Source organism: Vidua chalybeata, chromosome 14 (genome assembly GCF_026979565.1).
Source record: "Vidua chalybeata isolate OUT-0048 chromosome 14, bVidCha1 merged haplotype, whole genome shotgun sequence".
In the NCBI taxonomy this organism is placed as follows: domain Eukaryota; kingdom Metazoa; phylum Chordata; class Aves; order Passeriformes; family Viduidae; genus Vidua; species Vidua chalybeata.
Window position 1 is genome coordinate 3,468,975 of NC_071543.1, and position 25,721 is coordinate 3,494,695.

At 50.3% G+C, this 25,721-nt stretch overlaps 1 protein-coding gene across 8 annotated transcripts in view; it reads right to left on the reverse strand.

The window, feature by feature from the left end:
- Positions 1-25,721, reverse strand: part of ARHGEF9 (Cdc42 guanine nucleotide exchange factor 9) — a 189,710-nt gene that overhangs the window by 17,196 nt on the left and 146,793 nt on the right. For all 8 annotated transcript variants that reach the window (XM_053955504.1, XM_053955503.1, XM_053955505.1 and 5 more), the window contains 3 exons: positions 22,968-23,200; positions 19,076-19,205; positions 11,047-11,178 (listed from right to left, as the gene is read on the reverse strand). In XM_053955504.1, coding sequence (XP_053811479.1) covers positions 11,047-11,178; positions 19,076-19,205; positions 22,968-23,200 — 495 coding nt within the window. The remainder of the gene's footprint in view (positions 1-11,046; positions 11,179-19,075; positions 19,206-22,967; positions 23,201-25,721) is intronic.

Genomic DNA, 25,721 nt, shown 5'->3' on the forward strand with positions numbered 1-25,721 from the left:
TGCCAACACTCAGTGAATGGATATTATTTCCCAACTGACTAAATTTTTAACACCCATAATATGGGAAGCACAATAATTATTTGATCCATGGCTATTTTATCACAGCTTTTAAACAATAAAAGACACTACTCAGCTCCTTAGTGAAGCATGGCCCTCTTCAAACACATGCAGTGTAATTGAGCTAAAAAAAATGCAGGTACTCATCAGGCCTACAGCAGACAGCAAACAAGGCCAAACCCTTGTTTTAAGGAGCTTTTTGTGCACGTGGACAAGAGGACAGAAATTGAGAGAGCACAGAGGCCATGAAGGGATGCTGCTGGTGTGCTCTCTGCCAAGGTGCAGTCGCAGTGCTCACACAGGAGCCTGTTGCTCCTCGCACCACTTTGTCCAGCACAGTTCTGTCCTTTTCCCAGCATATCCATGGAGCCAAACAAAACATGAGATTAAGGAAAGCACTGTGAGGCTGAGAAAGGAAATGGATTGTTCCACCAGCCTGGTGAAAGTACTGCGAGGCAGGAGAACAAAGCAGATCCGTGCACAAAAATGGAGATTTATCTGCTGCAGAAGCTGAGAGGAGCTCTGGCTTTGTGAGGAGAGGAATGCTGCCCCTGATCCTGGTTATCTCTGAAGGTCGTGAGCTCCATCCTCACACGGGGCACCATCAAATGTTGATTCTTTAATTTCTTTTCTGCCTCTGTCAAGGTCGGGATTGAAGCACTAGAGGCGGTATTTCGTATTTGGGCTCAAATGTTTTTGTATATTACTGTCCTACAAGTCATCCTACAAGCATTCTACTAACAAGCTACAAAATGGCTAACCATCTTTCTCTATGAGGTCTTTTAAGGCTAAACTCTCCAATTAGGAAATGACACCTGAATTATTTTCACTTTTAACCCAATAACTAATCACTCATGTCCTGCAATGCAGACTTTTCTGTCCAATTACAGAAAACCACCCAAACCCATGGAGAAGAGGGTGAAAAAGAACAATTAGCCACTGCCCTAAAACCTGCATCTTGCCTTATATATATTGCTATATTCTAAACCCTTAAACTCTAAGTTTCCACCCTGTGACATTACACAGTTCTATTCAAACTCCACACCCACAATCCCAATGCTATCATTAAATTTTGGGAGCCTTCTCCACTGCCTCAAGTCAAATGTAATATTCTCTTGTGAGTCTGTGCCTTTCAGCACAGAAAGTCTAAAATTCTCAGCATCCAGGGTTCCAGCAGTTATCCAGGGATAAATGAGAGAATTAGAATGAGAGAAATGAAGAAATTATTAATCTCTAGGATATAGCTTTGTTCACAGACTGGCTCTGTTCGTTTGGTCCTGTTTATTATCCTGCCCATGGCTCAGCCAGGGTGACCATGGGCTGCTCTGCACTGGCCAGTTCTGAATGTCACACAAGATTATTTCTTGCAGTTAAATCAGGCAAGACCAAGAAAATACAGAAACCCCAAAAAGACTCTCAAAATCTTATCAGCAAAGGCTAAAGAAATGGAACTGTTTAATCTAGAAAGGCCATAACTAAAAAGGAATGTGCTGTTGGTATTCCAGTATGTGAAAGCTGCTCCTCTTTTAAGAAGGCTGGTGATTCTCCATTTTGATTGTGCCTTGGCTTAATTTACCACGAGGGAGAACAGGATTAGAAACTTGGAAAAAAAAAAAAGTTTCTATGTGGAAGAGTAGTTAAACCCTAGAACAGACAAAATAGGGAAGTCTTGGGACGGCATTCCTGGGGGATTTTCAAAAGAAGGTTAGACAAACATCCATCAGAGCTGATCTGAGTGTGCTCAATCCTGCAATGAGAATAGCTGCTCTCCCGGGGTCCTGCCCAGCTCTGCAACTGGATGGTGTGGGAGAGGAGGTGCCAGATGAAGCAGGGCTGGGAGCAGGTAGGATGAGCAGGACCTGGGGCGGTGTGGGGCCAGCAGCAGGAGCAGCAGTGGCACAGACCTGCAGCCTCTGCAGAGCACCCAGCCTGCCTGCCTGCCTCTAAAGGAAATTGATGCATCTGGGTCATTTGCACTTATTTGTCTAAATATGATCTTTTTTTACCCTACAGCTTCTACGATTTCCTTTTCTTCCCCTCGCTGAGGTTAATTAAGCTCTTCTGAATAATGCTCTGCAGTCTGTTCACGTAATCTGTACTAAGGATTCACAAGGAAAAGATGAAGCCAAAAAAAGTGGTTTGACAGGAGCACAAAGGGAAGTTCTGACAGGTTACATAAGCCCCCCCCAACTCTGCTCTCCAGGTGCTGGGCTGGGCTTTCTGGCCACGCTCAGGGCTGGCCCTGCCTTGGGACCTGCCTGGGCCACCCCCTCTGCTCCCACCTCCATCACTGTCCCCTCCTGGAAGGGGGAAGGTGACTTCATGTAACTGTGCTTGGAAGGGAAGAAATCTCCTTTGTGGCCATCGTGAGGAAAGCAAGGCTGAGCTCTATTGGAAAACCTGGACACTGGGATGGGCTCCCACAATGAATTCTGCTCCTGTTGGAGACGATTTAGACCCCTGCAGGAAGGATTGCACTGTTCAGTAGTTCTTTGAGTCTTGCTTGTCTTCTGTACTGCTTCTCCTGCTCTCCAGTTTTCATCTCTAACTTTTTTTCTGCCCCACTAGTCAAAAGCACAGCTCCTTGTGCCTGGCACTGCCTGTGGGAGAGGAAAGGTCAAACCCCTCCCCGGGACACTCAAGGGGAAAAAGAACAATAATGACAAGGAGGGCAATCTGCAGTCACCAGTGCAAAATGGCATCACCAAAAGCCATTCAGGGCTTTCAGCAGCACAGGGCACCCAAGAAGGAAACAAGACCTGGCCTGGTCTCAGAGCTTCACCCCATGTGTGCAGCATTCCAGGAGTTTCATATTCCCCCTGTTAACTCCTGAGTGTGTGGTGTATAGGGGTGGATGGGGAGGCCTCAAGCAAGGGTTTGGATTTAGGATGGTGCCTTTTCTCAGCAGAGAAAAGCTGAGGGTTTACTCTGTGCTAGGTCACACTCGACTTCTCATGCAAATCATCCGTGAAACACAAATGGGGAAAGAGCCATTTCCAGCCGTGAGTCATTAGATCCCTCTCAGGAGCTGACAGGACAGGAGATGCCAGCCACAGAATAATCCATTACAAGTTCCTCACTGCATATGTAGGTTATTGGTACTCCCGTTTATCAAACCCTGCATATTCCAGTGGCAAAGGAGTTGCAAAATGACTCGGGGAGGAATTATGTGCTCTGAGGGCATGGATGCAGCCAAGCCCTGTGAGGGTAGCTCCTGCAGCTCCAGGTGAAATTACATTTCTCCCTCAGCCCTTCCCCATCTCTACCATGGGATAATGACATTTATTTATTGTACAGATCAATGGGGAGCTCTAAGTAATCAGTGAGACACACACTGGAGGGCTCTGATGGTGGATCTCTAACAGCTCCAAGCTGTGTGGGAACAGCTAAGCATTTCCCATGCCTTGGGATCAGAGCTGACAGAGCCCAGGGAAGCAGAGGAGGTCTGTGGGCAGCACAGCACAGCCCCTCCAGCCTGAGAGGCACAGGGAGGAGAGGAACAGGCAACACGGTGGCTCTTCCAACAGGGATCAGCACTCCATCCCCACCAGCTTTACAGAACATCAGCGGTGCCCTGGAGCCATGAGGGACATCCCTGTCCTGGGGCAGGGAGGGCATTGTCCTGCTCTGCCCTGGGCTGGGGTGGCATCACCTCCAGTGCTGGGGCAGTTTTGGGCACAACAATATAAAAAGGACATTTAGCCATTGGAGAGCATTCAAAGGAGGCCACAAGGATGGGGAAGGCTCTGGAGGGGCCTGGAGGAGCAGCTGAGGGCACTTGGTTTGTTCAGCTGAAGGAGACTGAGGGGAGACCTCAGTGAGGTCTTTGACATCCTCCCAAGGGGCAGCAGAGGGCCAGCTCTGATCTCTTCACTTGTGACCAGTGCCAGCACCCAGGGAACAGCTAGAGCTGGGCCAGGGCAGGGTTAGGTAGGAGATCAGGAAAAGTTCCTCCCCCAGAGGGTGTTGACACTGCCCAGGCTCCCCAGGGAATGGGCACAGCCCCAAGGCTGCCAGAGCTCCAGGAGCCTTTGGACAGCACTGCCAGGGATGCCCAGGGTGGGGTTGCTGGGGGGTCTGGGCAGGGATGAAAAGCAGCAATCCCTGCAGATACCTCAGCAGAGGTGAGTGTCCCCAGTGTCCAGGGGAGAGCAGCCAGCCAAGGATGAGGCTGGACACAGACCCAGCCTGGCCAGCCCTGCCCTTGGGGACAGGTGATGCCCAGTGAACAGCTGGTGCTGGAATTAGGCAAAGACTGAGCCAGGGCTCACAGCAACTGCACCCAAACACCAGCTCATGGTTTGGGAAAGGCAGAGGTTGGGAAGAGGCTGAGTTGCCTTTTGCACTGAGTTGTGGGTGGGTCTCAGACCCCTCTCTGTGATTTCCCACTGGCCTGGGCACTGACTGCAGAGCAGAGGAGCTGAGTTTGCCAATGTACTCCTGGAATTTGTCCTGATTTTCCTGCTTGCCTGCTCTGTCTCTTCCTTCTGCCCAGCCTGCCGTGAGCAATGAGAGCATGGCACACTGCCGCTTTGCCATGTCTTTGGGTATCTTTAGTCATGAAGGCTTTCAACGTTCTTTGACTTTTTAAAAAAAGATTCCAAGCCTACATTTTTAAAGTCTAATTTACCTTACAGAGATCCTTTGATGAAAGCAGTCCAGCCTGCTTTTCATGAACACCAAGGGGACAGTTTTCTGTAGCATTTCTCCATTTAATTTAACCCTACAATGGTGAGTGTTCAGATGGGACAGTAACAGTGACACATGGTGGAGTTCAGTGCAGCACCACACTGGGCCTCTCCTTGGTCCAAATGAGACCCTAAAGCTCAATGAACCCTTTGGAGTGTTTTTGTCCTAAATATTCTTGGTACCAGAAAATAAATCCAAGCCCTGCTAAGAGTCTGGATGCCAGAGCCTGCGAGCTTTGCTCTGAGCCCTTGGACGCAGCAGCTGGGCTGAGGGAAATGGGGTCTGCTCAGCCCAGCCAGGAATGAGCTAAAGGATGGATCCTATCAGGGACAGGGGGATGTCACCACCACCTCCCAAAACCCTCTCAGCCACTCGCTTCTCACCCAAACCTGGCAGGAGGGGCCCCGAGAGCTGAGCTGCTCTCGGTTTACGTAACTCCTCCCGCACAAGGCCAGCTGTGCCGGGAGGTTGGCACATCCCTGCCAAATTATTCAGCACTGTCTGTCTCCTGAGTGGGGAAGAGATGCAGGAGTCATCCTCGGCATCCATGGAGCTGCAGTGTGGATTGAGAAGGGAGGGCTGGGGCTGAGAGCATTTGTGTGGCAGTGCTGTTTCACTCCATGGATTCCATGGAACAGCGCTGGCATTCTGATGCCTTCTTCCACCCCAAGCCCAACTCCCGTGGTTGCAGAGCAGCCAGGAGAGGGCGAGTGCCTTTCCAAAGGACTGGTGGCAGGAGGAGATGGGAAACCTTTGTGCAGCCACTTCAATGCTCTGCTGGCCTGCCCAGCTGCTCCCAGGGCCTTCACATGGTGCTGATGAAAGGCCACAGCAGCAGGGGTAAGTTTTCAGCTCTGACGGTTTGCCTGTGGGCCAAATTTACACCCACTGCAATTCCGGGAGGGGTAAGTGTGGCACAGAGCGTTTTGCAGAGCATCCTGCAAATCTGTATGGTCACAGGAGCTTAAACCTGATCCCTGCCCAGACAGCCACACAGAAGTGGAGGACTCCAAATTCAGCCCTTTCTGGATTTTAGCTCCTCCAGTCCCTCTGCACCCTGCTGTTCCCTCTCTGCTCCCCCCAGGCAGTGGAAGGGCAGCAGGTTCCAGGTCAGCATGAGCCCCCTGTGACACTGTGACGTGAGGCCCTGGGACATTGTGTCATGGGCCCCTGTGACACTGCTCAGGGCCTGCCACCTACACAGCCCTGCAAAGGCTCACCCAACTTCCAGGCTGTGGGACCATTCACAGGAATGTTTTCTTCCCTGGAGTACCCCTGCCTGAAAGCTGGAGTGCTGTTTCATAATTGGTTTCAATTGCTGGACTTACCCTCCTTGACTATCTGCTGGCCAAGGGACTGGTGAAGCATCCAAATTCCCTTCCATGCCCTGTGATCCCACAGAAACCTCCTGCCTGCAGACAGCACCAGCTGGGCAAGAGCACAGGGGTCTGTCAGCAGGGCTGGGGAAACACTGCTCTCTAAAAACTGTATGTCACACTTTGTGACCACGCCACTGCACTCTCTTTGGGTGTCTCCATGCTCACCTCATAGAATCATGGAATGTCCTGAGTTGGAAGGGACCCACAAGGATCCTCAGAGCCCAAATCCTGACCCTGCACAGGACACCCCAGGAATCACCCCAGCTCCAGCAGCAGGCTCTGACTGTCAGGGCAGCACTGAGTCTCTCCCGAGCTGCTGAAACCCAGCCTGACCCAATTCCCCACCTGCTGCAGGCTGAGCCCAGGCCTGACCCAAAATGTGGCATTTTGTGGAGATCTGTGTTACTGGGAGAAAAAGAGAAGAGTTGGGAGGTGCTGATGAAGTCGAAAACCCACTTAAAGGAATAAGAACTGTCCCAGGGCTGCTGTGTGTTTGCAAACAAGATTTTTGGCTGCTCCCACAGGCCCTCTTTAGCCTGTAATAAAAGCAGGGCCGTTGTTTTGGTGCAAAGATCACCTCGGTGTTTCCAACAGAAGCTACATGGGAGCTAAACCTTCTTCCACTGAAAGGACTCAGAAATGTCTCTTTTATCTTCCCATTTGGAAACCTGAACTGCAGTGGAGTCTGAAAGGATTATTTTCTTTACTCCATCTCCTGTAGCACCGCTATTTCTGGCTGGCTGTCTGGCTACTGCTATTAAACTGGTCTCATTTTGCTTCCCATCCAACCTGCTTTGCTCAGGCAGCTCAAGGGGAGACAGCAACAGCAATAAACCACAAGCTGGAGCTTGCACTGCCTCCTGATTACATAAAAAGCACAAATGAAAACTAAATGTGTTTCATGCAGTCACTGATCTTTCTGCACTGTCAGAAAACACTAAACACGGGGCCCCATCAAGGTCTGCTCAGCTATTGGTGAAAGAAAAGTGGAATTCAGAGCAGTAACTCTGTTAACCCTTCCTACTTCACACTGTCATTCCCAGCCTCATGCCACAGTGCCCTGGAGCCCATTGGGGGAATTCAAATTATTACCCAGAACAGGAAAAAGAAGATCCTCATCTGCTAAGAACCTCGAGCAGCCCCAAAGTGATCATAATTAATGCTGTGTGTCACAGGCCTGCATGTTAAGCACCATGATTTGCAAATCTAAAGCATCTCCGTGTCAAACTCTCTCAACTTCAGGGTGGTAAGGAAAGTGGACCCTGTGCCTTTAAGGCAACATCTTTTAGTGTTACCATCATCCAGGATTGCCTTCATTTTTTGGTAATTACGGCCGGCATCCCAGAATAGGCATTTTTGTCCTGATTATACACATATGTCAAGGCACACTGAGGCACTGCTTGTTCCTGCCCAGCCTATTCCCTTCTGCCTTCCCAAAAGGCAGTTCTGAATTAGGGTATCCAACCAGCTCTTTGGAAAAGGCACCACTTTGTCCTCATGGCCACGGCAGTGTCCCAGCCTGTGTTTCAAGAAACATGGGCAGAACTTCACCGGGAGAGTTTCACATTGATCCAACAGCTGGAAGTTACCTGGCTTTGCAAGGAAAACCTGGATCCTGAGCTCTCCCAGTGGCTCTGGATCAGGAACTGCTGCACCCAAACTGGTGTTTCAGCATTCAGTTTGTTGAACCCTGGAATAGCTGACAAGGCCATTTCATCTGATCAAACTCCTCACAGCCTGGCACCAGGAAAACATTCAGTGGTGATGTTAGGAAGTGACCAGTACTGTCTCTGGTGGCGAAATTTAAGGCAAAGAGACTTATCTGTAAAGCTTGGAAACTATTTTTGTGAAAATTATCCCACACAAGTTGCTCTGCAAGGTGCCTGCCACAGTGTCAGCTTCTCCACTTGCTGCAGCCCTTGGAAACCTTAGTGCAGCTTTCCTGCTTAGAAGAAAGACTTCAGTACACCCACAGTGGTGGAAATAACATCTGCCAAGCACATCTGAGTGCAGCCCTGGGTAATTACTCACTTCCCAACCCAGGTCTCTGTCTGAAGGCGTGGTGCTCATGGAAATGCGTTCAGGAATTCCCAGCCTTGCAGCAGGTGTAAAAAACAGGCAACAACCAGGTGATAATGTCAGGAATGATCACCCTGAGAGTTACTCCCCCTTACAGAAATGCCCTGGCCAGGTGTCCAACAAAAAAAAAAAAAGGTCCTGAAACCTTGAAACATTTTCAGACACCAAGAGAAAGGGGTGGCAAAGCCTCTGGAGAGCAGGACCCAAGCAGAGCAGATGGGCTTTGTCTGGAAATGTTACCTACTGCTGAAAGCAGGCAGCTGGACACTGGAAATACCTGCACAGCCAACAGTGTTCCTCACCCAGGGAACACTGGATGGGCCAGCAGGAAAAACATCATCTCCCACTGCATGAACTGGGAGCAGGAACCTGCAGGGTGAGCCCACGGGGGAACAAGGTTTGGACAATGGAGCTCACAGGGAGTGCCAGCAGCAGAACTGTCACAGGGCTCTGGGACAGTTTGGTATCAAACTCTGTCCCACCAGGAACTCCTGTATCATCTCCCCACCCACAGGATCCATCTGAATTACCAGGGGATGCAAACACCTTCACAGGTCAGGAAGGAGAGGAGGATGCGCAGGTAAGTGCAGTAAGATCTGTAGGAGTGAAGGATCCTGTCTGAAATATGTGTTTGCCTTCTAAACCACTCAGGATACCTCCCATGCCTTCATCAAACTGAAGCATCTGTGGCATATTTAAATAAGGAACTAGCTCCTTATTTCTATTAAAAATCTCTTTGGGCTAACAAAGATAAAAATCACCATAATAATTTTTTAAAACTTATTTTCATAAAGACCATGTCATGATGAGGGATGTATCATACCTTGTTAATTTATTACACCTGAAGAAAACCCACAAATGCCAATTTTCTGAAGATTCACTGAGATGTGCCATCCTAAGCGGTTCCAAAGCTGCTCTCGGGGGTGTGTGGATCATATTCCACCCCTCAGTTTTAGAGCAGGGGATAAGGAAGGCTGGCCCCAGCTTCCCAAACCTCCAGGTAAGTGGGGCCCCAGCTCTGAGGCAGAGCTGATCCTGCCTCTGGGCATCTGTCAGGGGGATCAACACAGCACAGACTACAAACCACCCACATTTATTTTAAATATGGGATGTGTAGTCCCAAAATGGAGCTAAAACTCCTCTGAACTTGGACACTCATTCTAAATAAAGGAAAGTGTGATCAGGATGGGAGAGTCCAGCTGGAACCTCATCGCCCCTCCTAGCCCAAGGCTGAAAAGCAGCAGCTGCAGTTTGATGCTGGAAACAGACACAGAGAGGGAGAACTGCAGTGGGGTCTGACCCTGTGCCCACGGGGTCACCAGAGAGACTGCTACCCTGTGCCCTGTCAGCCCAGGGCTGGCTGGGCACACACTGCCACAAGGCCTTGGCAGGTCCTGACACGGAGCCAGTGGCGCTGCCAGGAAGGCCCAGACCCCCCTGGCACAACCCACAGAGGTTTCCATGCAGCACCTCCACACCTCCCAGAATGCCTTTTCCTGCAGAAGGGGGGAGGACAGTGAAACACTAACACTGGCTGAACTCTGATCAACCCTGCAGGCCCCCAGCAGCCCGCTGTGAACTGCTGAGCACTTGTCCACCTGTGCTGATGACCACAGGAATCCCAGCCCTGATTTTCCCAGAGTTAAGGGAATGCTCAATACCTCTCTGGACCAGACCCAGTACAAGCCAGACTGGATGCTGCCTTCTGAATTGGAAGTTCGGGATGACAGTCAAAGAGCAGGAGGTCAGCACTAAGAAGGAAAGCAGCTGTGCCCCTCCAGGTTCACTGCAGCTCTCACTGCTGCTCTGTGGATGCTCCTGTACAGGGCTGGGCAAGCAGGGAAAGGCCCAGCAACAAGAGGGGAAAACAAGCACAGGCATTCCAGAAGGCAGAACTTCAGTCAGCCATGACTCAGGAGAAGAAAATGCCACCCACTGCCGTGCCCGGGCCGCGGAGGGGGCAGTGATGCCGCGCTGAGTCAGGAGCCACCCACGACCCCACCCACACCCTTCCCACGGTGCCAGGGCCTCCTCGGAGGATGCCAGGCTCAGCCTGTCCTGAACCCAGGAGCTGGGTGACAGGAACACAGCCCCGTGCTGTCCCAGGGACACCCCCCTGCACAGTTCTGTGTGTATGCAGGGAGTGACAGCAGATCCTGAGCTGTCACAGCCAGCACTGAGGAGCTCTGTCCCTTTGTGCCACACAGGTGTGGTGGCAGTGAGCTGGGGTCACCTCAGTGGGACACATGGGTACCAGAGCTGCTGCTGGACACAGTTTCTGTGGATCACAGCTCACCTGCTGCTACTAACCCCACAGCACATCAGCACATCATCCTGCATTGCCCTCCCTCCTTCTCCACAGCTTCCTCCAGCTTTTGCCCTGTAAAACCCAGCATAGCTGAAACAGGAGGATAAGGCTTGAAAAGCCTCTCCCCAAGCACCAGCACAGACACCCAGCACAGCCTGGCTGCTGCTCATCACCATCTCAATGCAGCAATTGGGCTGTCAGCCCCAGTGCCAGGTTTTGTAGTTCATACAGGAATTGTAGGGCTATCTAATCCCAGATCATACACTGCAGCCAAAACCTAAAATGAGAAGGGAGGCAACGAGCCAAACCAGGGGCACATGAGATAGAGGCATGAAAAGAGCAAGCGGAGGCTGGATTTCCTATGAGCACAAAAATCCCTCTATCACAGAGTGCTCCCCACCCCGAGCATGCGGTTTGCCCTTCCTCAGGGCTCTCCACACCCTCTTCTGCACGTGCAGCCAACAGCCACTGTGCCCTGAAAACCACTTTGGACTGGCAAGCCTGCCCACAGCATGCCCTTAGCTGTGTCCTTACCTTCTTGCAGAGAACCATCTGGTGATCAAAGAGAAAGAAAACTCGCTGCTGGTTCCGTCCATAAGGCTGGTAAATCCAGGACATCTCTCCCGTGTAGATCAGCTCCGAGCTGCGGTCCAAGATATCGTCTCCCTGGAGGGCACAGGGAACGAGGCTGAGTCAACTGCACTGACAAGTTTGTCTTTGCACGATAGGCAGAAGCAGCAATTTATTAATATTTTGGCCCTTCTGCAGCTGTCAAAGCCACTCCATCTGATTTCAGACCAGAGACTGGGATTGGGGGATAATTCTGAAGGAAGGGAAATTAATGAAGGAGGTGTGGATGCCTGAAACATGGTCACTGCAGCTCACACTACAGTGGGGAAAGAGCTGCCCCAGACACTGTCCCCACTGCCCTCTCCAGGTACCCCCAGACCCTTGGATCTTGCTGCAGGTGCTGGTGGCATCACAAAAACAAAGCTCCTTCCTCCTACCCATCCTGGAGGCACTTTGATTTCAGGGCACCAAACTCCCTGCACGCCTTCCCTTTAGAAGAGCATCCCAAAGCACTTCCCCTCCTGAAATCTCCAGCCAGCTACAAAAGCCTGGGACACACTGGGGCAGCAGTTCCCCATCTCTGAGGCTGCCAGAACTCAGCCCTCTGGATTGCTGCCTCTCTTCTCACTCATCCAGGCACTGCCAGTCCCTTCTCCCACAGCTCATTAGAGCTCCCCACCTCCAAAATCCTGTCAGGACCACCCTGGCTCCTGTGGCAGCCCCAGCCCCCCCCCCCGGCTGGCCAGGCCTGCCTGCTGGCTGCCAGAGTGCCCTCACCCTTCCCTGCCTCCGGCTAACGCTTGTTTTCCTCTCCCGAGTTTTTTTTAAGGATTCATGAGCAGATGGTCTTGAAAACACAGTGCTCTCTCTCCCACTCTCTGAGAGAACAAATGCACTCACCCTCCACTAATTGGAATGAGCTGGACTTTTTAAAAAGTTAATTAAAATCTATTTATTAAAAATGGGTGAATTCACCACCACCTGCCCTGTGGGCATCTCGGCGGAGCACCGCAGAAGGCAGAGGCGGGATGGCTCCAGCTGAAAGGTAAGGAGCAGCACTCAGGAGAGCACTCAGGAGCAGCACTCAGGAGCAACATTCAGGAGCAAGACAGAGAAGAGCTTTTTTTTTTTTTTCTTTTTGGCTGTGAACTACTGCAGTTCTGGCTTTGATGCCAAGCTGGAACCGATTTCTGGGACGAGAGCATCCCAAAAATCCCAGCAAACAGCTTGTCGAGGTTCAGCCAGCTATGGGGGGCATCTAGCTAGACACACACTTCTGGTGCTGCTCGCACTTGCAGGTGCCAAGGCAGCCAGGAGTCCCCCCCACTCCTGGTTCCGTGGTGAGGATTTCAAACTGCTGTTCAGGTAAATGTGTAATTAACCTCTCAGCATTGATTGGGAGCGACTGCCTGTGTCCCCAGGCCCTGTGACAGCAGCAGCTTCATTAAGTCACTGCATCACCAAGCTGCAGCACAGACTTCCAAATGGCCTTAGCCAGGGCTTTATCCACCCCCCTGCCTCACTGCTGTGCCTGTGCTGCCCCAGGGGCAAACGAGGGATGGCTTCCCAGGGCCACAGAGGGTCACTGCCCACAGGGATGGGCAGTGATCACCCAGTGCCTCAGCAGGGTCACACTTCAGCCTGGCCAGAGCCCAGGGACCAAGTGCTGCTGCCACAGAACAAGAAGCCTCAGAGCCCCAGAACAAGAAGCCTCTGAAGAAAACACACCAGCCCCAGAAACTGTGAGATTTCCTGGCTACACATGAGCTTACATGAAGAAGATTCCCACAAGCCTATGGATGGGAGCTGTAGGAGAGGGGGCGAGCTTAGGAGAGTCTGGCTGCTAAAAATAGAAAGCCAGCTTTGTCTTTTACTCCTGTGGTAGCATCTGAAGCCTGAGGACACACAGAGGGCTCTGTAAACACTTCTACTTGATTAGCTGAATCCAAACTGTGTAGTCCCTGCAAGCAACATAAGCCAAAAACATCCATATCTGAAATGATGGGATTTGTATTGCATTTCTTATGTGAGGAAAACAATTTCTATATCCAGTCCATAGGCCAGAAATAGCTGATTTCCCACTTGGGGTGAGCAAATTGGGAAATACAGATTGCAAAGAGTTTGGGACTGGCATGTGGCTGTCAGGAGCAGCGTGTCCATGGTCCTGCCCTGCTCCTCCAGCCTGGGCTGCTGTGCCAATTCCCACAGTGGAGCTTCAGGGCACAACCTCTGAACCTCCAAAGGCTTTTCTTGTCCTGACACAGTTGTACCTCTCTGAAGAGCACAAACTGTCTTCTCCTGGTCCCCACTGAGGCACTCAGGGGGCAGCTGCAGGGTGGGGGGCAAAGAGGGATATTGTCTTTTCAGCTCCACTGCCACCGTGGTTCCCCCAGTACGCCTCAATCCCTGCTCCAGGCAGACTTCCCCAAATGCCTGTCCCAGTCTCACACCTCCAAATCTGCACAGAACCAGGAAAAAATCTCCTTTTTCTTCTCCATTTTTTTCCAACTCCCACAGAGGCCAGATCATCTGTATCCTTCTGTAAGTTAAGATAAAACCTGCTGAAAAGGGAAGAAGCCGAACTTTTAGTTGCTCTGAACTGGCAGACGTTCAGCAGAGTGACCAAGAGAAACCCTGACTCGTGACACCTTTTCCAACCTGAGTTTTGACCCAGAAGCCTCAAAAAAACCCCTCAGCCCTCCCCAGATGCATCCAGGGTTTTCATGCACATCCTGCAGCATCCAGAGGCAGCCAAGGAAAGCTGACTCCTCTCTTCCCCACGCCGTGCCAGGCAGAGCCCCAGTCCCTCGTGTGCAGCACTGGGAGCAGAAGGACCCAGCTCTGGGCTGGATGTGAGCTCCCTCAAGCCCTGCAGTGACACGCTGAGTCCCCGGGCCACTCCTGGCTGTGAGAGCTCAGGGTCAGCTCTGCTGCTGCTGCCTGAAAGGATGTGCATCCCCAGCTCCCCAGTGCTGCTGCAGTGAGCACCACACTCTGTGATGGGCAGTTGGCAGAAACCACAGAGGTTTAAGAGTGTCATGAAATAAATGGGAGCACCAGGACACCAAGGAAAGGCTGGCACTGAGAGCTGCCACCCATCCCAGACACTTCCCTGGGCTCGGGAATGCTCAGAGCCCACCAGAGCTGCCCCCCTGCCCCCAGCCCACCCCGACACGGCCCTGTGCTGTCCCTGCTGGGCACCAGGAGGAGATTTGTGCCCTTTCCAGCTCCCAGGGAGCCAGCAGGGCTCTCTCGTGCCTGACACTGCTGTTCTGCAATTAGAGACTGACAGGCTGATTAGCACCCGGGGCTACACTGAGATCACGAAAAGGAACGCCAGTGAAATGTTGTCCTTTTCAACAAGCTCAGTTCTGATACCTTCTGTTGCTGGGGGGAAAAAAATAAAAGAAGGAGAAAAAAGAAGGCTCCATTTCAGTCCCTGCCGTGTTTTTTTCTCCCAGGAGGATTTCTCATCAGGCTGTCCTCACTTTGGTGGTTACAGGCAGCTTCCTTTTGTGGCACTCATGGATTCACTAAGGCAGTATCAGGCTGAGGCCAGTGATTATAGATTACATAATTAAGGGCAGCAAGTCTTGATTTAAAGGAGCTGTAAATAACAGGAATGAGAAGAAATTTAAAAGGACAATGCTCATTAAATTTCTCAAATATCAATATATTTCTCCCTTCATGGAAATTTAATACTCTTGGAAGCTGCCATAGTGGCAACCCATGGGAATCTTTGGTAGAAATATCTAAATATCTACACAAACCAAAGTAATCTGTTTAAATAGCAAGCTCAAACCCATCCAGGCTGATGAGTCAGGCTCTGTCCTCTGCCAAACCTGGTGAACTGTCCCCTGTTGTATCAGGGACCTCCACGGATGTCCTCCCAGGGAAGGGGAGCCACATCACTTCCATCCTGTGAGAAAAAACTGGGCTGAAAGGGAAAAAAGTGTTGCTGGAGAGCTGGAGAGGGAGCCTGAACTGCTGCAGTGATTGCTGCTTCATTTTGTTTTGATGTAGCTCAAGAGCTGTGTGAAAAGGCATAAAATTGAGCAATTCCAGGTGTGCTGAGGCACAGACCTGTTTTCCATCTCCACAGCATCCATACAGGGCACTCGGGGAGGCTGAGCTGAGCCCTGCCCATGGGAACAGAGCCCAGATCTGCCTAGGAGCAGAGCCCAGTTAGCTGGGCACGGTGGCACAGGTGACACAGGGCTCCTCAGGCTCACAGGATTCATCTAGAGGGCAGGAGCAAGGGACCAGGAGCAGAGGGGAAGGCAGGGATGTACCTCTGAGGGGTGTAAATACAGCCCTGGGACTGGCAAAGACTTGGAAATGATGATGGGCTTTGTGGAAATCTGTTTTAATCCTGCTCTTTGTGTGTGTGTGGAGCTATTCCCATCAAGCTTTGAGGGCTGGAGCTCCCTCAGAGGGCAGGAACAGGGGAGGGAGAGAGCGGCAAAGGCTGCCCAGGATGCTCTGGCTGCCCCTTTGAAGCCAGCTCTGTGTGGTAGTTTGCCTTGCTGCCTTTAAATGTCACTGGTCTGATCTGAGGGTGTGTCACTGCGAGCAACATCAGGGAACACTTCAGAACTGAAAGGGCTCGGTGGGAGGTGGTGGAAGCCCCAAATTCAGAGCCATTACCAGCTCAAAGGACAAAAGGCACTGGAGGACTGGTGTGGGCAGCACCTCTCTGGGTCTGTTTATACGCTGGGAATTCAGGTTACAAAATAAATAAGTGACTCACACGTGGCAGCAGACCAAGACAGGTTTCTCAGTCAAGCCCACATTGCCACAAGTTACACAGGAACTCATCTCAGAGTGACTGGGATTATTCCTGATTTACAGCAGCCAATGAGATCTTGATCTTCCCTTACAATTCTGCTCAGTCATTACTTGGCTAAAGATGCCAAAGCTGCCAATAATTCCTTAAGACTTCAGGCCTGGCTATCCCTCGTGCCAGGCCACCCTTTCCTGGTCCCAGTGGCAGTATAAACAATCAGATCCTGCTTGCAGAATTTCCTGGGGAAAACCTCTGTCTTTGGTCAACTCAAAGATATTTCCAGTTTTCAAATACTCACCCTGAAATTCACCACCATGGGGCCATACATGTGATAAATTTTTATTCCATGGAGGGGATAAAAGTGATTCCTAAAATATGGGATTCAGTAAACCCCTCTGCTTAAAGCAGCTTGGACACACCCTTACCTTTCCTATTTGTTTTAGGATCAGCATTCCCAACAACACCTCCATTTGCAAGAAAATGTGCACACATTTTATACATGAGAACATTTCAGATATTCCCTCACTAAGTATTTTTTGTTTGGTTGGGAATTTTCCCTTCTTCTTTAAAAAATCTTTTTCCACCATCTCCTGACAAAACATGGGTAAATTTAGAAATGAAAACGCAACTTCAGAGCAGAGAATCAGCATCATCAGTCTCAAGATGCTGAGGAAAAACAGACATTCCTCCAAATGAAATATTTCCACGTGCTGCAACATTCAGCCACTGAAATAATTCGTGAAGTGCCAATGCGGTGAGAATTTGGGATTAGCTCTATCTTGTGCCCTGCCTGCATTTCTGGTGGAAAAAGACTGAAGTGGTAATTTTTTACACCTGGTTCCTGTTTTCTTGCTGTTTCCAGGGGGTCTCAGGAAGGCTGTGCTGTGCCTGTGCTCTGGAACCGCTGGGATGGACAGAACAGGTACAGAAAGGTCAGATTAGAGCAGGAGCAGGGCCGGGAAAGCTGGGAATTACAGCTGGGGTTCCTCTCTCTGCTCAGGGAGCTCCACATGGACTGGACAGGCTTTGTGGCAGCACAGCACTGACAGCAAACACCAATTGGGAGCTGTGCTCTTCTCCTCAAACCAGACCTGTCCCTTCCCCACAGCCTGGAGAGGCTGGGGACACACACCAGGAGATCCCTCCTGTACCCCAAAACTACACAGGAGACAAAGGTCTGAGCCCTCAGGGGGTGGGTGAGGAGACAACCCTGATGCTCCATGTCCTGGGGACATCCCTGCAGCCACCGAGTGGGATTTGGGGTCTGCAGTGCCTAAGGAACAGCTGCACACATCTCAGCAATCTAAGCACTTCCCAAAGATCCAATCTTTTCATTTCTCCCACTCTCTTCCTGCATTACACTGTGGCTCATTCCTGGGTAATTTGGGTCTCTGTGCATCCTTCTGGCTGTTTCATGGACAGCTGTGAAGTGGGGGCTGGATCTGGTGATTCAGAACTGCTTTAGAGGAAAGAATCAAGCAGTGAAATCCTCTGCTGGGTCCAGCTTTCATCCTCTACTTTCTCATCAAAACTCTGTGACTCTTCTTGATCCAAAATCCAGAATGAAAAGGGCAAGGAGGGTGTTTTCCTTTGACCAGGAGCTGTGCTCCCATGGAATTTCTGAGCACACCAGCAGCAGGCTGTGCTACGTTATGAGAAGCTGAAGGATGTTGCTGCAATAATGTGCTCAAAATCTGGAATAGCTGAAAAAAGCCTGGAAGAATAATTTGGCAAGTGCCTGAGGATGGGATGGAGATAAAGAATGGGTACTGCTAAGCAGGACTGAATTATCAAGGACAGGGCTAAATAAAAATGAATTATCAACTGAGCTAATGGAAGAGAAAAAACAACTGCTATTCCATAGATCCTGTGTGGAGGTCACCTTGGCTTCCCTCTCACACATGAATATTCACTGGCTTGGAATGGATCTGTCCTTAATTGAGATTTATTTACAGTGAGGGTCTCAGAGCTGCTCACAAATGACCCCTATTAGCTCATCCCATGGCACTCTCCAGGGCTGAGCGTGGAGCTGATGGTCCTGTGCCTCCTGCAGAGCAGTTTCCTCATTCTGGAAATGAGTCTGCATGGCAGTGAGAAATGTTCCTGAGCAGTAAAACAATCAGACACATTGTCTGTGCTCCCTGTTCTCCCAGCCAGCCACAATCCCAGCTCTGATTGCTGCATTTATGTGTTTTATTATGTGTTTTATCACCAGATCCAGGGTGATAAACCTCCATCCTCCATCACAGCAATGAAACTAGTTCAGCCAAGGAGGACACAGGTGATGCACCTGTATTTCGCTCCCTCTCCTCTCAGCCTTCGCAGATCTTTCCCAGAAATAAAAGAATTAAAGGATGAATGCCTCTTTCCCATACACTCATTTCCACAGTATGATCCCCATGACTGGAATGTGGAGTTATTTCAGACTTCACAAGTGAGGAAGCCGAAAGGCTGCTCCATCACTCTGATTATCTCCTTGCTGAACACATGGGCTGATGACAACAGCGAGAGGATTTACAAAACGTTTGTCCTCAATCTGCTGCAAAACCCTATTTATGGATTACTTCCATACAATGATTTTTAAAAATCAGGGATGAAAAGAAAGGAAGAACATAATTTTAGTATGGCTTTTCTTCCAAACACATGGCACAAATGTAGAGACTGAAGGCCTGCTGGTGAGGAATCCTTCTGCTGACTCTGCCTTCCCTGTGCCTCTCAGCTCCTTAATTACACCATCACTACACATAGGGCTGGTTCAGAAATATCTTTAAGTGGGATGCCATTTATAAAATGCAAATAGCATCTCTAACTCCAGTTTAACAGTTTGGCTTCCAGTCATAAAGCAACACCCAGAAGGATTTCCTTCATTTTCTTAACCTCTTGCAATTTCCAGGGCTTTTTGCTACATCTTTCCCTCCCTCCTCCCCAGTGACACAGCACAGAGGCAGAATGCACATGGTGTTTGCTCCAAGTCTCACCAACTACCAGCACTGCAACCACAAAAGTCACTCCAGGTTGCTAGTGATGAAATTGGAACTGGATTTTCTTTAGGGTACCATTAACGTTTGAGCACCACCCCAAAGTCATGACTGTGCCGTCTCCACCCCGGGCTTCATCCCAAACTGTGGGAAATGAACTGTAGGGTCTTATTAGATAACTCAAGAACAGCCTGGAATTTGCCAGGTTGCCAGGCCAGGTTTACTGTACCTCCCAGTCCAGGACAGAGGCCTGCCACTGAGCTATCTTGTCGATGTTCTCCAGCCTCCGTTTGCGCTCGTTGATCTGGAGGGTGACGTTCCTCATGACGGCGAGGGCAGCGGCCACATACCTGTAGTCACTGGACACAGAGGGAAAGGCCATCAAAGGCAGCAGGACATGCTCAGGAGTCTATCACAACCTCACCAGCCCAAAGGGACATGGGCAGGGGTAATCCCTCAGTGCTATGATGGGATTTTTCTATCTGGATTGTCCCAACGGAGCAGCTCGATGGAAACTGAAGTTGGGAGCCCAGTCTGGCCTCTACCAACCCAGCACTGGTGAGCCCTTTGCAGGCTCAAGGAGCCCAGCTGAAGAGCATTCTAAAGACAGGCTGAACACTTTTACAGCCTCTGTCTCTGGGCCCAGATTTTTCTGGTTTTAAAATGAACATTTAGTAAAGGGTTCATTTAGACAAAGACCAGAACACCTTCCAAGCCACTCCCAAAGCAGTCACCCCATGGAATTCACTCTCACTGCAGATTTCAGGTGAGCAAATCAACTATTTTTTTTTTTCCCTGCATGGCCCTGCGAGTGCAGTAACACAGAGTAAGAACAGGCTCCTGCCAGGGCCACTGAGGATGATGATCAGTCTTTTCAAAAAGTGATGCTGAAATCAATGCCATTGATTCCTGCCCTGTGCCTGCTTTTCCATTCCAAGGAGCTGTAACATTCATTTCCATTGGGAAGACAGGCAAGGCCAGCTGCCACAGCACCACCACGATGTATTATTAACTTAAGGGCTGCTATTGATTGCTGACTAATGAGAAAAACTGCCATCTTGGGCAGCTGCAGGGGGAATGGCTTTATTGATTATTGCTAAGGATTGTGCTGGTGACAGCTAAAAGAGGGGTGAATACTGGGAATTAGATCCCCTCTCCATGTGTTCTCAACAGGATAAATACTAAGAAACAAACACACTGTGATATACAAAAAATATTATTTGCTCTTTTGGCGTCCTTGCTGGGATGAAATCTTGAGTTGAGTTTTCATTTTGTTCTTAAATTCTTATGTCAAAAATCTAGCTGTGGTTAAAAATAATCCCACAAATTCCAGGACAGCAGGACTGGGCCTTCAGCAAAATAAAGGCAAATAGAGGATAGGCTGCCTGATATATCCATCACAGAGAGGTCTAGGTGAGGAGGGACCTTAAAGCCCATCCAGCTCCACCCCCTGCCATGGGCAGGGACAACTTCCACTGTCCCAGGGTGCTCCAAGTCCCATCCAACCCAGCCTTGGACACTGCCAGGGATAGAAGGAATTTTGCTACACAATGAAGAACTTCTTGTGCCTCCCTTTGTGTGAGCATCTGCGTGAAGGGAGCACTGGCTGTGTAAGGCAGGAAAGGAGCTGTGCCAGGGGGACATCAGGGTGGCCTGGAGAACATCCACGAGTTCTGTGGGGAAACAGGGAAGTGCCTACAGCCAGGAAGGATCTGGAGGGGCAGTGAGAGGTGCAGGGTTTGCAGTCAGTCACCAATGATCTCCCAGCAGTGGTCCTCATGCTCAGAAGGGAGGGCACTCCCTGGCAGAGTCTCCTCACGTCACAACTTTCCCAACTCCAGCTCCCTTCTGCTCTGGGAATGCTCAGGATTCCAGCAAGCTGCACTTAGGACCGTCCTATATTTAATTAATATTAAACTGGAGTAAATCTTTAAGAGGTGAACAGATGTGGCTTTGTGAAAAATTCAAATGAACCAGGCTGCAGACAGGCAGGGAAGGAGGGAGGCAGGCTCTGAGCTCACCCCCATCCTGCCTCCATGCAGAGTGGGACGGTGCCAGCCATTTATCTTGGGAATGCTAATTCCCTAATTCCACTGAGAAAACCCCAGCAATGTTTTCCTGTCATGCTGTAATGAAGAAAAGGCTCAGGACTGAATTTTTTGGGCTCCCAGCCCATGTCTGTGGCAGAGCTGGCAAAAACTTAGAAGAAAAAAACATCAGGAGCAAAGCATTTGGCCATGAAGCAATAATAGGATCCCATTAACCATGAGATGAAGGTAAATAAATGGTTTGTCAATTCTGCTGGGGCTGCAGTGGTCACTTCCCAGTGCTCCATCAGAATCCAAGTCTAGATCCTTGCCAAGCATCACGTGCTATCTCTGGGGAGCGTGGTCTGGATTCTGGTTTTAGCATTACCCTGACCTGGTGCAGGGAAAATCCACAGCTCTCCAGGTGTGATGGTAGTGAAAAGGAAGCAAAAAACCAAAAGAGGATCATGTTCCTCTGTTAGATGAAGCTCATATCCCTGCTTTCCCTGGGAATCCTGTGTTTTCCCAAGGTGAGCAAACCTCACCTTGCAAACCCTTCCTTCCCTTCCCAGAGCATGGAGGAAGAGGAGAAACACGGTGTCCATGGCAATCCAGTGCCACAGAGCCCTCAGGCTGAGTCACCCAACTGCTGCTGACCACGGGAGAGCTCCCAAGGCTCCTCAGAACACGACTCTGTGTGATTCCTTAACGACATGGTGAGTTTACAACATCCCCAAGGGAATAGAAACATGCTCCCAAAATAACCCAACCCTGGTGTTATCACACTGCCCACATCTCCCCCTTTGCTGTGGCTCCCAAATAACTCACAGAGGGTCATTTTAAACACCCTCCTGTTGGGAAGCCACATCTGAGCTCCCAGCCACTGCTGTGGGTCCTCCCATAGCTGCTGAAGGGAAAACCCACAACCTGTGGGATCCCAGAGTTGCTTTCTGATACCGCGAGGTTCCCACAAGTCCATTCCAAGTTTGATTTGGTCTTTGAGAAAGCAGGAATTGGATCTGAAGCCAAAAGCTTGACCAAATTGCTGATTTTGGGCATTTGGCTACCCTGAGTCACTCAGACTTGTGGGTCAGGTCAAAGGAAATCAATGCATCTCTGCTCACATCACACTTCTGCTCTGGGCTTGGGAAAAACAAGCCATCAAACATTTGCAGAAGTTTCTCAAACATCTCTGGTCTTTTCTGCTCTCACTTGCTTTTAAATGGGTTTTGGAAAAAGTAAGAAAATTGGCAGGGTAAGAACAAGTCTGCTCTTAAAGGGCCTGATTTTTCTTTCACCTTATGTTCACAGCAGTAAATCCCAAGTGGTATCACAGGCACTGCTCCTGATTCACACTGTCAGGCAGCCAGGCTGATTGTCCTCAGCAGCAGCAAAACAGATCCTGGAAATTTTGGGAAGCAATCAAACTATGGGTGCTCCTCTGAACCTAAACTCCATGGCAAAACCAGAGATGGGACTGGGCTGAAAAGCTGAGCAGGTTTGGAGCTCTCGCCACATCACGCTCCAGTTGCAGACCCTGGCCCTGTACTCACTGTGCCCAGGCTCTCCCCAGGAGCAGGGCAGGAACCTCTCAGACCACTGAATGCTAATTAGGTAATTTTTCCAGTGCAACTGGTAGCATCAGAAAGTACATCCAAGGGTAATGAGTTCACATGTCTGATTAGAACAGAGCTGAGTGTTTCTCCATCGAGAATTGCTGCTTTGAGAAGACTTGAACTGTCTGCTAACCCTTTGTCCTGCTCCTGTTTATCCAGGATGTCACAGGGACAAGAGCTAGACAGAAAATCCCAAGCCCTGGGAGGGGGACGGAGCAGTGGACAGAAAACCCCAAGTTCTGTTGGGAAGGAGCACTGGGGAGAAAACCCCAACCCTTGAGATTTTGGGGTTGGAGCACTGGACAGAAAACTCCAATCTCTGTTGGGAAGCAGCACTGGACAGAAAACCCGAACCCTTGGGGGGAAAGGAGCACTGGACAGAAAACCCCAGCCCTTGGGGGGGGAAGCAGCACTGGACAGAAAACCCCAAGCCCTGCTGGGAAGCAGCACTGGAGCCCTGGGATGCCTGCTGAGGTACCTGTGCTCCTGGGCCGTGTACTTGAGCAGCTCTGCCAGCTGCAGGGGGTACTTGCAGATCTTCTGCACGGGCGTCAGCAGGAAGCCATCGATGGCGATGTCGATCATCTGCTGCAGCAGGCGGCACGCCTCGAAGAAGTGCTGGTACCTGCTGTCCTTCATCAGTTTGGAGAGCTCCATGCACGCGTCCAGGTGGTTGTTACAGTACTCAGAATAGATCCAGAAACCGTCTTGCTGTGGAGGCAGAATGAGGAGGACGGGTCAGGCAGAGACCCAGCTGGTCAATGCCCCACTAAGGCTGGGAAGGGCAGGGTTCCATGGGGTGTGTGGAGGCTGGTGGGCCAACAGGGAAAGAGCTCACAACTGTCCCCTGGAGGAAGAACCCTTCAGGAGACAGCCTCCCTGTTAGGGTGAGAAAAAGGCTTCTCCCAGCATGCCTTGCTGTGACATGCAAATTCAATCTATCCCATTGGCCCCAGTGTTCTGCCCTGCCCCTCAAGATCCCTATATAAACCCCTGCTTTCCCTGCCTCAGTGGCTCCTTTGTCACTGGACCCTTCAAGGAAGGAGCCCAATAAAGCTCTCCTTGGATCCCCACGTGATTTCTCCTTCTGCATTGCCAGGATCCCAGAAGAGCTGAAATCAACCGGCATGAGCACAGATGTGCCTGTGCCCCCAGAGTGTCTTTTGCACCACGCTTCTTCAGGAAGATCACAGCATTCTGAACAACACCTGCCACAACAGGGATACTGGGAGAAATTCCTCCTGGGAGGGTGGGGAGGCTCTGGGATGGAATTCCCAGAGAAACTGTAGCTGCCTCATCCCTGGAAGTGTTTAAGGATGAGCTTGGAGCATCCCAGTCTATAAAGGTGTCCTGCCCACAGCAGGGTCTGGAACAAAATGATCTTCCCAACTCAACCCTTCCAACCCAAACCAGTCTGGATTTCCAAGAAAGCACAGCCCAAGCAGGAGGAAGGACAGATCTTACAGTGCTCCTCCTGTTTGGAAGAGGTGCTGGGAAAGGAGGGACTGCAGAGAGGGACCTGCACCCTGACACATGGCTGAGGTCTCTGCAGGTACAGGTGTGTTAATGTGAGTCCTGCACAAAGCTGTGCTTGTTCTCAGCTTCAAATCGTGCAGGGAGGGTTTGAAAGGCACAACCCAGCAGAGCTCTGGCTTTTGGTAAGACAAGAGGACAACCTTGTTATTTCTACAGCTCTTTCCCTGAAAGATCCTGAAGCACCTGGCAAGTGTTTGGGGGCTGGGTATGTTTGAAATTCCCTTTACCAATGGGGAATCAGCCTCAGAAAACACTAAAAACAAACAAAAAACCCACTCACACGTGTCCCTCCACCTTTTTGACTGGTCTAACAAGTTTTCTGGTGTCTATTTTGTTGGAATGTCCTTTTTCTGCCTTCACTGACCACAGAGTGTCACCTTTAACTTGGGCTTGATTCATCTGGGCCACGCAGACAGGGCAATGAAAGGGCAGAGAAAGATTTCACTGGGAAGGAGATGGGCACAGCCCAGCACCACAAATTAACTGAGGCAGCCCAGGTCAAAGTCAGGTGTTGCAAACCAGCCAGTTCCACCGAGCTGTGGACAATGCCTTCCAAAAAAAAGGACAGATTCTATTTAGCCAAGACAGCCTGTCCAGCAATTACTTCTCAATCCCTCAGGGTCCAAACAAGCTGCTTCTCTGGGAACAGGGATCTAGTGTCCTTCCCAGCCCCACAGCTGACCCAGCCACACACTGACAGCTCTCTCTTCCTGAAGAAAATGAAGAACAAAATGCTTTGGAGATCCATAAACAGGATCTAAACATCCTCACCCCTTGGTTTCCCAAATGGCTAAGCAGGGACAATTTATCAGGAGTTTATCAGCCAGCTCTCAGCCCCTGTCTGGTGACAGGCAAGTGTCAGATCTTCCTCCGAATCACAGCAGCAATTCTTGCTATTGTCACTATCAACGAATTGACAGCACAGCCTCAAGTCATGACATTTGAGTTACTGATTCTCAGCAAGATTTCCTACATCCTCCCAGCACAGAGGTGGAATGTGATGCTGCTTTTTGCAGGCTCTGATAAGAACCAGCCATGTTAACACCTCATGCACCTTCTCAGAGGAAAGCCCAATGAGAGACCTAGGGATGTTTAAAAGATGCTCTGAAACTCTTTAAGGATGTCCTGCTGAATTTTCAGGAATGTTTATCAGGAGTTTCCCTGATAAGCAGTGAACTGCTGCCCTGAAACAGCACAGAAGCTGCAGCACCTGTGAGCCCTGATACCCTGCTCTCCTCTCCCTCCAGGAAAGCCTCCAGCTCCAGGGCTGGCATTTGTTTGACATTTCCTGCCATATTTACAACATTGGCCAATGTATCAGCTCCTGCAGGGGGTGGTTTATGGAATAGTAGGATGGGCTAGGCAAAATCTTCCAGTATCTTCTCATCCATGTGACTCAGATGTACTGGGGGTTATCCGGCTGCATATCCAAGTTCTCCCACCTCTGTATCTCCCAAAGTACATGGAGAACCACAGAGCAGTCCCTGACCTGTTACTAGAAGAGGTTCCTGCCTTTGGAGTTTTTCTCTCCCTTCCAGCCCAAGCTCTGGAGGGACAATGCCTGTGGCAGCAGCTCTCTGGCCACAGAGAGCAGGCACAACTTTCCCAAGCATTGTCCGGGGGAAGGCTGTGAGAAGACCAGAGAAAAGAATGAGAAACAATTCTTATCTTCACTTGCTGCACCTGCTGTGAACAT